The 13,555-nt window shown below is 37.2% G+C and overlaps 1 protein-coding gene across 1 annotated transcript; it reads right to left on the bottom strand.

Annotated features, from left to right (window-relative positions):
- Nucleotides 1-7,468: 7,468 nt before the first annotated feature.
- LOC133789684 (G-type lectin S-receptor-like serine/threonine-protein kinase LECRK3) lies at nt 7,469-9,880 on the bottom strand. Its single transcript, XM_062227461.1, has one exon. It carries the CDS (start codon nt 9,878-9,880, stop codon nt 7,469-7,471), a length of 2,412 nt encoding a protein of 803 aa, XP_062083445.1.
- Nucleotides 9,881-13,555: the final 3,675 nt, after the last annotated feature.

Raw genomic sequence — 13,555 nt, 5'->3', positions numbered from 1 at the left:
AATCATCGCCAGTAATGATCATATCATCAACATATAAGGAAAGGAGAATACGACCTGCATTGGTACACTTAACAAATAGTGCTGAGTCATGATTACTTGAGAGAAACCCAAGAGAAGTAACAACATTGGAGAACTTCTCAAACCATGCTCGAGGAGCCTGTTTGAGACCATACAGAGCTTTCTTAAGCTTACAAACTTCTCCATGATTGTGAGGGACCCCAGGAGGAGGAACCATGTAGACCTCTTCATGTAAATTGCCATTCAAGAAAGCATTCTTAACATCCAACTGAGATATATTCCACTGACGAGCAGATGCAACTGCTATAAGAGCACGGACAGTAGTCATTTTTGCAACAGGAGCAAAAGTTTCCTCAAAATCCATACCATACTGTTGAGAAAATCCCTTAGCTACCAATCTAGCTTTGTAGCGTTCAATAGACCCATCAGACTTGGTCTTGATTTTATAAACCCAACGAGAACCAATTGTATGTTTACCAGGAGGTAAAGATACCAAATCCCAAGTATCTGTCTTGTGCAAAGCTGAAAGTTCCTCATTCATAGCATGCTGCCAAAGAGGGTCAGTAACTGCTTCTTTATAGGATAAAGGCTCAGAGAGACAATGAATAGACGCTAAAAACGAAGTGAAAGGGATAGAATAAGACGAATAAACAAAATGTGGTAGTTTAGTAGACTTACGAGTGCGCTGAGGATAGCGAGGAGGATCTACAGTATCAGAAGGATCTAGAACAGCTGTAGGTGGAGGTGTTTCAGAAATGTCAGCCTGCGAAATACCAGTATCAATAGCTCGAGACCTGCGAGAGTAATGAAGTGGAAAAGGGACTATAGGAGCAGGAGAAAATTCAGACTCTACAATTTGAGGAACTTGAGGAGAAGAGGTACTTGTATGCTCACAAAAAGGATCAATATGAATAAGATCTGATTTGGTCAAGTTGTGAGTAGTGACAGGAATAGAAAAGAAGGGTATATGCTCAAGAAAACACAACATGGCGAGATACATATAATTTTTGAGAAGTTGGATCAAAACAACGATATCCTTTTTGGCCATCACCATAACCAAGGAACACACAAAGTGCAGAGCGTGATGACAATTTTGTACGCTCTACACTAGGACGAAGAACAAAGCAAGTAGAACCAAAGACTCTCAAAGAAGAATAATCAGGAATATGTCCATATAGTTTTTCAAAAGGAGACAAACCTGAAGTGATTGAAGATGGAATATTATTAATAAGGTTGACTGCAGTGAGAACTGCTTCTCCCCAAAAATGACTAGGCACAGATGAGGACAACAAAAGAGAACGAGCAGTTTCAATAATGTGTCTATGCTTTCTTTCAGCAACACTATTTTGTTCAGGGGTATCTGTACAAGAAGTTTGATACACAGTTCCATTTAAAGCAAGCAAATTACAGAATTTATTTGAAGTATATTCACCACCTTGATCACATCTAAAACATTTAATAACAGAAGCATGTTGAGTTTTTACATAAGCTCGAAAACGATCATAAATATCATAGAAATCAGAACGACATTTCATTAGAAAAACCCAACAAAATCGAGTGTGATCATCAACAAAAGAGACATAATATCTAGACCCTCCTTTTGTAGCAATAGGAGAGGGTCTCCACACATCAGAATGAACTAAGTCAAAAGGTGCAACAGAACATGAAGTACTTTTACTGAAAGGTAAAGCAGAAAATTTTGCAAGTTTACAACCACTACAATCAGAAATATCATGAACTTGCAAATCTCCTAAGGTTCCTGTAGAAGCTAAGAATCTTAAACGGGAAGCTGAAACATGACCAAGGCGAGAGTGCCATAAATAAAAACTAGACGATGATGGAGACAATCGAAAGGAAGACAGATCAACACTAGGAGCTGCAAATACTGGTAATCTCAGCTCATCCAAAACATATAAACCCCCCCGCCTACGGCCGGTCCCAATCAGCTTCTGAGACTGCGGATCCTGCACATGACAAGAGGTAGAAGAAAAAGACACTGAGTAACTAGAATCACACAATTGACCAACAGATACAAGGTTTAGTGAAAGCTTAGGAATATGGTAAACATTAGGAAGCGATAAATGATGACTGACAACAGAACCAACACCTGCTAATGGCATAGGAGTACCATCAGCAGTCATGACAGGCACAGATGATGCAGGACACAAGGAAACAAAAGATTTCGAATGTGGAGACATATGGTGCGAGGCTCCAGAATCTAAAATCCATGTAGAGGATGTCATACCTGAAGAGCTAGTAGGGGGCTGATCTACCAAAGAAGAGGCGGACATGGCATGTGGCTATATGGTAAGAAACTTCTGAAACTGTTCTGAGAGGGCAGCAAGAGCAAGATTGGAAGATGAGGCCCCAAAATCATACGAGTCAGATGGAGGTACAGTAGCATCGGCATTAAATTGCGGAGGACGGTATGGTCGAGGTTGTGAGTGGTTGCCAAACTGTGGTGATAACTCTACAAAATAGAGTTATTTTACCATATTTTATATGCTAAGTATTGCTTAGTTCTTGAGTTTTTAATTAACTTATTAAGTTTTTATGTAATTTTTAATTTATTAGTCTTTTTGTAGTTTTCTAGATTTTTATATGTTTTTATGGTTATTATATTGTAATATGTTGTAATTTAATTATTTGAATTATTGTTGTGTGTTTAGTGGTAAAAATAAATGCATATTTATTCAACTTAAGTGTCAAAACAAATTAAGTTTAAATTAATATTTTCTTTAAATTAATGAGATGTATTTGTATGTTGAAAATATTTATTTGAAGTTAATTTATACTATTTTATAGAAATTAATTTGTATTTTTTTTGCATTTTTATTTAAAGGAAATCAATGATAGAAGTGTTATTTGTGAAAAGAAGGCAAAGAAAATGGCATAGAAGCCCAGCTTCACAGGCCCACGGACTCAGCTCCATTCTCCTCTGCCCAGGCCCGGCCCACCTCCAAGCAGCCTGCCCTCCAGCCGTACGGGCCCAAGCACCCCACTTCTCCCAGCGCCTGGCATCAACCTGCCGAGACTCCACCAAATCCTTCACCCGGTTGTGCCACTTCAGCCTTCATCAATGTGCCTACAAGTCACCAGCCAGCCTCATGATGCTTGGCTCATCAAGGCCCACGCAAGACCCAGGCCCGGCCCAAGTCCCCAGCAGTCTCACTGCCCAGCCGTACACTGCATTCACCAAAATCCTCTTGAGCCCATCAACATACTCTTTTGTCCCCTATGTCAAAATGCCAACCTTTTTACCCTTTTGTCTACACACTTTTACCCCAAAATCATCATCACTCCTACAAATTACCCCTATTTACCATCTTATTATTAATTTAATCAATTTACTTAATATTAAATTGGTTATTTTAATAATGTCACTTTGGCTATAAATATGGAATTTCAAGACCATTTTAGGGGCTTAATGTTTTTGGTTACCATCTTTTTCTCTCATTTTCTCTCTACCACTCTCTCTTCCATTTGGGTTTTTCAAGAGCATTTTGCAAGTATGTATGTAATTTATTTTGTAATTTCTACTCTAGTTATGTGCTTCTAATCTTTTTCATAAGATTATTAAGATCATGATGAAGCAACTTGTAACTAGGTAATATTTATGTTGTATGTTGGTTTCCCTTGTAATGCAACAAAGTTTATGGATTTTTCTTCTACATATATTTCTTTCATCTTAAATATCTTGTATTTTAGATTGTTAGAACATATCTACACTTTGTTCTTCATTAGTGCATAAACATAATATTCTTTGTGTAAGATGTGTCATTAAATTGTACACATTCATGCTTAGAACAAAAATATTATGTTTTGCCTTATAAATAATGTTCATTGATTTATTTGTTATTTCATTAGATTGATTTACACTAAATGCTTTGAAATTATAACTTTGAAAAGTGAAGAAAAATCCTATTTTTTTATAAGAAATTTGTGTTTAAAATTATAAATCTTTTTTTGAAAAATGATAGTTTAAATTATTTTAACTATCACTAAAACTTGGGAATCAATATACTAATAAATATTATTAAACTTACATTTTGTGGATTCTAGTATCTTGATAATCTTTTCTTTTAATACTTATTTTCAACTCATTATTGGTTTATTCTCGTTATCTTAAATAGCTTTATTTTTCAATCTTTTATTTTACGTTCATTAAAACTTATCAATCTTTGGAACTAGGTTAGAATTTATTACTTTTGATTTAAAATAGTTTCATTTTCGATTTTAGACAACTCCTTTGGGTTCGACATCCTTGCTTACGATCACTATTCTATATGGACGATTCGTGCGCTTGCGATATATAAATTTTTAAACATACCCGTTTTGGGTCCATCAAAAACTGTGGTTGGCTACCATAATGAGGCAGTTGATTACCGAATTGAGGAGGTCTGAGTTGATGTCTTTGTTGCTGAGGTGCACGATTTACTAATTTAGGACACTGAGCCTTCCAGTGACCTTTTTGTTTGCAAAAGCTGCATTCATCAACTCCAACCTTTGTGTGAGGTTTATTCTCATGGTGAGTAAAGTGTTGAGGAGGAACTACCAAAACAGAGGGACTGGGTGCTGGGAGGATGCCTTTTCCTGCTTGAGACTTAAGACGAATTTCATCTGCCAACAGTTCACTAACTACTGAATCAACCGAAGGAAGTGGAGAACGATGCAAAATAGAGCCACGGAGTCCCTCAAAGTCATCACGAAGTGCCATCAAAAACTGAACCAATCGTTGTTCCTCCCTACGAGCAATATATGGTGCAAAAGCTCGTAATTCTGCAGATTCAGTAAGGGCCAATTGATCCCATAGATCTGTCATAACTGAATAGAACTCTTGAATACTCATATCTTTCTGTTCAAGAGCTCTAATATCTGATTCTAATTGATATTGCTTTGCAAAGTTAGACTGAGTATACAGCCTTGCAAGATGGTCCCAAACTTCCTTCGCTGTTTCATACTTGGCTAGTTGGGTACCTATGGAGTGTTCTACAGAGTTGTTTATCCAAGTAATAATTTTTGAATTATCCACTTCCCAATTTTCTAGCAAAGTTGCATAATCCGCTTTGTCATTTGTTGGTTTAACCAAAGTTCCAGAAACATAACCCCACATCTTTTTCCCTTTCAAACATTTTTTCATCACATAGTTCCAATAAGAATAATTCTTTCCATCTAACCTCACACTAATGGATTGAAGGGAATCATCTCTATTACTTGCCATTTCAGAAACAAATTTCCAAATGCTATCTCAGACAAAAGTTCCCAAATTTTGCAATCTGACGAAACCCTAAAATTTCAGAATGAACACGAAAATCACATACTGAGTTACTGCAAAGATGCTTCGACCCATAAACCCTGCTCTGATACCATGATAATTATGCAAAGACACAATCCATAAAACCCAAATGAGAGATAGCAAAAAGATGAAGAGAGAAAAGGGAGGCTAGAGTGTATTGCAAAAATAGAGAGAATGTATTCTAGGTTACAAAACTAATAAGCCAAGCCTTTTATATAAGGCAAAAGATATAAAATAACAATAATTAAGAAAAGACTAAAATGCCCTCAAATAATAACTCTAACAAAAAGAACATATGATTGGGTTCATCCCCCACTGCGCAAGCTAATGGCGCTGTCTCATGGGAATCACCATCTGGTGAATTCGCCTTTGGTTTCCAGCAAGTTCGAAAAGATGGCTTCCTTCTTGCCATCTGGTTCAACAAAATACCTCAGAAAACCATTGCTTGGTCAGCCAATGGAGATAATCTGGTGTCTTTCTCTATGGTCCAACAGGAGAAACCATCTGGGATACTGAGGAAAAAACTAGCACTGAAGCTGCATATGCAGCCATACTCGACACTGGAAACTTTGTGAGAAGGATTCTACTATGATGTGGGAGAGTTTCAAGGTACCAAGTGACACATTGTTACCAACACAAACTTGGGATAAAGGTGTGAAACTTGTTGCTCGCTATTCTGAACACAATTTTTCATATGGAGGATTTCATCTTAACATATCAGATCAAAATGTACAGCTTATAAAAAGAGCCTTTCCTCTTCAAATATAGATTAACTTTCAACAAGTCTGGTTCTGGTTCTATTTATGTTGAAGCAGATAATGGCACTGTTCTTTTTGCTGTACAACAGACTAGTGTTTTTCCAATACAAGATTTCTACTGGAGAGCCATTCTTGAACATGATGGAGTTTTCAGGTAATATGTTTATCCCAAGAGAAATCTTTCCAGTCCCAGGCAGGAGTGGGATTTAGCATCATTAACATCCATACCATCCAATGTTTGCTTAAATCTAACAGAAAACACAGGAAGTAGAGTTTGCAGGTTCAACAGCTACTGCAAATTGGGAGATCATCAAAGACCAAACTTTCATTGTCCAGAGGATTACACATACATTGGTCCAAATGATAAAATCAAAGGCTGCAAACCTACATTTGAACCTCAAAGTAGCGATGAAGATTCGCAAGAGATGCTGAAAATTTTTAACTGTCTCCAACCGAATTAACAGTCCCATTTAGATTGGTTATGTGGTCTAATGGATACAGAGACAATAATTGTACTTCAGTGAACTAGTTCTTTCATCAGGAAACACCTTACAAAATTTGTATCATACAAACAAATTGTTGGGACAAGAGTTAGCTAGAGAAAAAAGCAAGAGCAACAATAGTAAGTTTAGAACCTCACAACTGTTTTTTATTTTTTGTTTTACTAAGAAATAGGTGGCTTTCTGATAAGGATAGGGGAGTCATTTGGGTTCATTGTTAATATCTTTGTATGTATTCTTTTTCATTAATTTAGTTGAAGCTGAGCTAAGCAACATCGTAATTGATGTTATTAAAACATGGAACTATGTATATCATATGTGATTTACAAGTTTTCATCCAATGAAATTAATCATAATAATAATAATAAAATAAAAAATAAAAAAACAATGACATTAGCCAAGCAAGCATACATAGCACTGGCGAGTACAACAAGAAACTCATTTGAATTTTATCACTGAACAAGCTTATGCTATCAAATCTATTTGAGAGAATTTGAATGAAAAACTCAGAGAAGTTTTGCTAAAAAGCTTAGCAAACTTCTGAGAAGATGCATTTTATTTATAGGCAGAGACAGAGTACAATTCTGTTAGAGAAAGCTGTGAAGACAGCTAATCTTGATTACAAGATAGAAAAAAAAAACTCTAACTCACATTTTAACCAACTAAACAGAATGTTGGTTATCAATCACAATAATATAATGATAACAAAAACCACTACATTTTGAGCTTTCGAAAAATGCTAGCTAGGGGCATTGGCTCCTTTAGTCCCTCTAGTTCTTTCATTGTAAGGACATAAGCAATATTTTTTATGTTTCAAATAAGAATAACTTATAGTCAAATACACTGTTCTTCTATGACTTTGTCATAATAAGATTTATATGAAAGTAGTGGTTGTTTCATGTGTTGGAAGAGGAAGAAGAGCAAGGAGAACTTGGGGGAGCTGAAACTACTACTATCCCTTCAAGCATCAACAAAACCTTCTTCATGGAAGGTCTTTGAGAGGGATCTTCTTGGAGGCACCAAAGAGCAACTTTCACAAACCTCTCCACCATCTCCACCTCAGCCATGGCTTCTATGTCATTCTCAACAAGACCCTCAACTCTCTCATTGTTGTAACATTCATAAGCCCAGTCTATCAAAAAGCCTGTCTCTCCTCCTCCACCACATTCATTCAAAACGTTGTCGTTTCTTCTACAGCTAACTATCTCAAGCAGCATTACTCCGAAGCTGTACACATCAACCCTGGCCGTGATTGGTGCTGCTGATCTAAACCATTCTGGTGCAATGTACCCTTTTGTTCCTCTTATGCTGTTATTACAATAACTATGTGTTTGGCTTAGCCCAAGAATCTTTGCCATCCCAAAATCTGATATTCTAGCATTGTAACTATCATCAAGAAGTACATTTTGTGGCTTCATATCACAATGCATGATTTGGGTGCTGCAATCTTCGTGCAAGTACAACAACCCTCTGGCTATCCCAATGGCTATATCAGTCCTTCGGCTCCAACTTGGTCTAGGATTATTAGGACCCTTAAAGAGAAAGTTGGCTAAGGTGCCATTGCTCATGTACTCATACACCAGAAGCCTGTGCTTTCTCTCATTGCAGTATCCAACTAACCTGACCAGATTTTTCTGATGGGTTTTGCATATAATGTTTACTTCGACTTGGAACTCTCTGTCATTCTCCTGAAACAGCCTTTTCAGTAATTTGACAGCTACAATACCAGACTTTATCTGGCCTTTAAAGACTACACCACAAGACCCCCTTCCTAACTCCACTGTGAACCCATTTGTGGCCTCTGAGAGTTCTTTGTAGCTGAATTGGCGCAAATTAGCTATAACAGAATTTCCATGATATTTTCTATAACTTCTGATTACCTTACGGCAGTTGAGTTCAGAAGCCAAATACACCCTGGTCAACACAACAAAGTTGATGAGTAAAGAACCACCCAAGAGTATGAATAAAAGGGTCAGAATAATCTTATGTGCTTTGTTGGAAGATATGTGTGGTGGAGTTTTGACTATGATAAACCCCATCATGTTTTTGAGTTTCTTGCTCTCTCTACCATTGGATAGTGGGAGTCTCTTCTTCCAGCAACGGTTAGTGTTAAAGTTAAAAGTGCCTCCTGCACAATAGCGATCAAGTAAGCAATTATTTTTGCATTCCTCAAGCTCAGAGGACTCAATAAACTCGTAATCAGATTCCGGCCAATCAGTTCTTGGAAGTTCCACCACACTGATCTTCCCATCATTATTATCATCCCAGAGCTGTGGAAAATCTGGTATGCAGCCACTGTAGTTTCTAGTTTGGCTGAGTGACGAATACCCAGGTGGGCATTTGCACTGTGGAGTTCCATCTTCGAGTGTGCAGATACTGTTGTACCCGCATGGTCCAGTGCCCATGTTTCCAGGAACAGTTAAATCATTGCAAATATCATCTGGTATGGCCTTTTTGACTTTCCATATTGACTTTTCATTATGCTTCTTTGGAAAATAACTCAAAGCTAAAACTCCATGAAAATGGAGAGTAACTTTGAGATAATACTTAGAAGGTGAGACTGCATCATCTGATTTTGCAATACATATTTTTCTATCACTACTCGACAAGTACAAGCGGCCTTGTGCATCAAAGGTCACTTTATCAGCACCACTAAAGCCCATTTTAAAGTAGGCAATAGAAGGAGAAGAATCTGGAAAATTTGTGAAATTGAGCACGACATCACCATCTTCATACAAGCCAAACTGGAATCGACCAGGTGAGAAGTTGGTCAAGCTCTGATGGGAAAAAAGCATATCACCAATCACCATGGTCTGAGTGGGCAGTAACGTATTAGTAGGGTGTTTGAAACTCTCCCATATGGCTTTATTATTCTCATCGAGCAAAACAAAGTTACCTGTGTCCTTCATCAACCCACGGCTTACATGGGCGTCACCTTTTGAATCTGAACTACTCCATACTTGATCACCATGAGAGTTGGTAAGCACCAGACCAGTCTGAGAGATGAGCTCAAGGGTAGATCCTCTTGGTACACTGACTCCGTTCGCATGCCACACTATAGTTTGGTCAGCAAGTTTGTTGTACCATATGGCGAGCAAGTAAAGTTCATTATGATCAAGATCATAATCATCGTTATTGAGTCTGCGAAATCCAAAGGCAAAATCTTTGGTTGGTGAAAGCCAAGCATCCTTATCCCCTGCAGTGAGAGAATCTATCAGTACTAGACCGGCGAATTGAGCTAAAACAACAGAAAAGGGTAGTAAGAGAAGAGTGATGGGTAGAAGACCCAAGTGAAAAACAACAGCCATTGCTACGTACCTACACTTGTGTGTGGAGGCTTAAGATCGACGTCACATATGTATACATATATATAAATGGACATATATACGTATATGATTATAGGTATCCACTATTTTAACACTTGTGCGTTCATTGTGTTTTCTACAACTTGCGTTTCCTAGGATTATGCTTTGTAAAAAAAAAGTTCATAGAAACACTTCGGATATTCACAATAGTAATAAAAGTTGATTCAAAAGCTATTTTAGTTTAGTAGATTATTATTATTTGTTTTGGCACCAAATTAATACTTTATTGTTTAATCAATATCATTTTTTATATATTATTTTCACTAATTTTGGTAAATATCTTTTTCATAAAAAAGTTATAAATATGCTTAAACTTTAAAAAGAGTTTTAACAAACTATTGTCTTTAATCTCTAATTATAATATTTTGAAGGCTCTAACATACGAAAAATGCACTCTACATTTCATCTTCAAAAAACATGCGCGTGAAATTAAAGTATGCTTATATAATATATACATACATATTACTATATCAGCTATATATATATATATATATATCCAAGATAGCTAGCTGTATATAACTTTTCTAAACTTTGTAATAACCAAAAATGGAATATCAATATACCATTTCGTCGGCTGAGTTTATGGAAAATATCAAAGATGTCTCCTGGTTTTCATAAATATTAAAATGATACTATTTGTAACTCCCCAAACTCCAGGGACCGTTACGGTGTGCCTTGTAAACAGTGCTAAACTCGCTAATCGAGTCATTTGGCCAAAATCGTGAACTAAGTATGATTAGCGGTTTAGGGATTAAAAACTTTGGTTAGGATGTAACGTTTCACTAGAACGTTTAATTTATACATTGGGATCCCGAAAATATAGTTTCAGAGTTTATTACAGAAAATATATACAACAGGCCGTTCTAAGCGGCAAAACAGGGTTCAACCCTAGTTCCACTTTAAACCTCGGCCGTGGCGGACGAGCAGCTGCATATGTACACACCATCACATAAACTCTCAAACTCAAGGATGGTCCAGCTTCCTCTTGCCTTTACCTGCACCACGTAGCACCCGTGAGCCGAAGCCCAGCAAGAAAACACAATAAAGCATGATATAATATCAACAACAATCATAATAACCATTCAGGACTATCAGTCCAAGCAAATAGGTGACAATAGCCAAAAGTCACAATAATGAGCATCGCTCCTTCTAGCCATGTGACGATAGGGTCACCAGGGCTTAAACGATAAGTGATTCTTTCTTAAGTTTAATTAGGACAGGTGCAAGGTGATTAGTCACCAACATAACCTTCCTCACGACCCTAGAGTCGAAACTATGGACAACGTCCCTTAGCCATGTGACAAACGGTCACCGGGGTCATATACCTTGGCTATAGTCATCTGGTCGTAGACCAGGCAAGCGCTTATAAGTTCTTCGACCTTAGGGTCGGTCTGGCATTAACGCCATAGAGCCATTCAATGCATAATTCTCGACTCTAGAGTCGGTCCCTGACTAGTCAGTGTCTTTCACTAGTAAGACATGCCACCAATCACATATCACATGTTCCACATCCATAAACGAGGCATTTAGCATGCTTACCAAACAGGTAGTAGTGCTATCAGGGCCATGCATAAACACAGAGGCTCAAGCTCTGAACAGTATCATACTCAGTATATAAAGCATGTCCCAAACACATGTTTCTCATGCATCATATGCAATAAATCCAGCAATCTAACATGCATCAATAACAGCCATGCATGTCACGTTTAATAACCAACCAACATGCATCAAGAATAGCCATGCAGGCCATACATAATAATCAACCGACATTCGTCAATAATAACCACGCATGACGTACTCATTAATCAACCAACATGCATTATAATAACCATGCATGTCCCATATACACAGGGTGCAGTTTTCTTACCTCAATGTCGAGCTAGAACGATTAAAAGAACGACCCTTGAGAACGATCAACTTCTAGTCCATTAGCGGTCACCTAGTCATAACCAAATATAAGGTATCATTAATAAAAAAAAATGATAACTGAGGGTTCCCAAACCAAATCCCAGCCCCCGAGACCTCAAATACTACCCAACCGGGTACTAGGTCCAACCCCGAGGCCTATGGTAAGAATCCCTAAGCTAAAAACCACTTTTTTTTAGCAAATTTGGCCCAAGGGCCGCGGCCCCCAAAAGCTGTGCCGCGGCACGCCCCCCAAGCCCCATCTGCCAGACACGCTTGGGCCGCGGCACGCAAAAGCCGTGCCGCGGCACCGAGCCCAGTTCAGCCTAAAACCAGCACGCGAACTCAGAATTGCCCCTGCGTTTTCCCTTAGAACCAGCCCCTCAAACCTTCATAAAACCTCTTCCTAACATACAATTAAACCCCTAGAAAACACCCATAACCTCTCCTCATCAAAACCCAATCCTATAATCCTTCAAAACCCCTTTGAATCCAAACTTCTCACAAGTTTCTAAAACTGAAAACCAAAACTTGAAAACAGAGCAACACCTGAAACCAAAGTCTAAAGCTCACCTTGAAACCTGTTTTGAATCCCCTTTAATGGTTGAAACAAGTCTCCTAGCTGCCCTTTGATTTCCAAGCTTAACTTCTTGATTTGGGCTCTCAAAATTCAAAGAAAAGAGAAGGGAAAATCTTGTACGGGAGAGGAAGGGAGAGAGGATGAGGATGGCTCTGTTTTTACTCTGTTCTCCACAGCCATTTATGTCATATATATCCTTAGGGCCAAAAGACCAAAATACCCCTAAGCCAAATAAACCCCTCTAAAGTCTTCCGAGGGTAAAACCGTCCTTTCTCGCCTAACTCGTTAATTATAATCAACGCTTCCCAATTCCCGCTAATCTCAAAATCCTCAAACACCAATAAATCATATCCCATTACCCTTTAATTCCCGGTAATGCTCTAATCATTAAATTCACCCCGAGACTCACCCCGAGCCCCGAACTTAAACCCGTTATGACTAGACCGAACACTTACACCTCATGATCGTCTCATGTCGATAGCTCGAGCCAATCCACCTTATAATGTGGCTATACTAATTAATCACAATCACGCACCCAAAATAACACAAGTACGCCCACAATGGCCAAATTACCAAAATGCCCTTGCATTATAAATATGAGCCCATATGCATGCATTCACCATCATATAATAATATAATTCACGTAAACATGCATATAATCATTAAATATCATAATAAATCATTTATGGCCCTCCCGGCCTCCTAATTAAGGTCTTAAACCTTATTAGGAAATTTGGGGCATTACACTATTTGTTTTGTTATTTATACCAATAGTACCCTAAACTTAATTTTAGTCAAAGTTAGTTTTTTTAAATACACTTTTATACCCTTCATTTATATATTTTATTAATAATTAAAATTATTTAATAAATTAAATAAACTTAGATAAAATGTAAATAATAATAGTAATAAAACTTAAATAAATAATAATACTATAAATTTATTTAAGTTATAATCAAATATTAAATAATATTATTTGATTTTATTTATTTTATTATTTCTTTAAATTTGTATGTTCTTAAAAACAAAGTTGAAGTATTATTATTAATTTATTAAAAGAATTAAAACTAGTTTTAATTATAGATAAAATGTATAGATAAGGGGTAGGGTCTTTGAAAAAATAAATTTAACTA

Source organism: Humulus lupulus, chromosome 7, assembly GCF_963169125.1.
Source record: "Humulus lupulus chromosome 7, drHumLupu1.1, whole genome shotgun sequence".
NCBI classification, from domain to species: domain Eukaryota; kingdom Viridiplantae; phylum Streptophyta; class Magnoliopsida; order Rosales; family Cannabaceae; genus Humulus; species Humulus lupulus.
This window is presented reverse-complemented; position numbering and strand designations above follow the sequence as displayed.

Bases quoted from the DNA above. Each gene is read 5' to 3' on its own strand.
- LOC133789684 (XM_062227461.1), bottom strand. From the start codon at position 9,880: ATGGCTGTTGTTTTTCACTTGGGTCTTCTACCCATCACTCTTCTCTTA.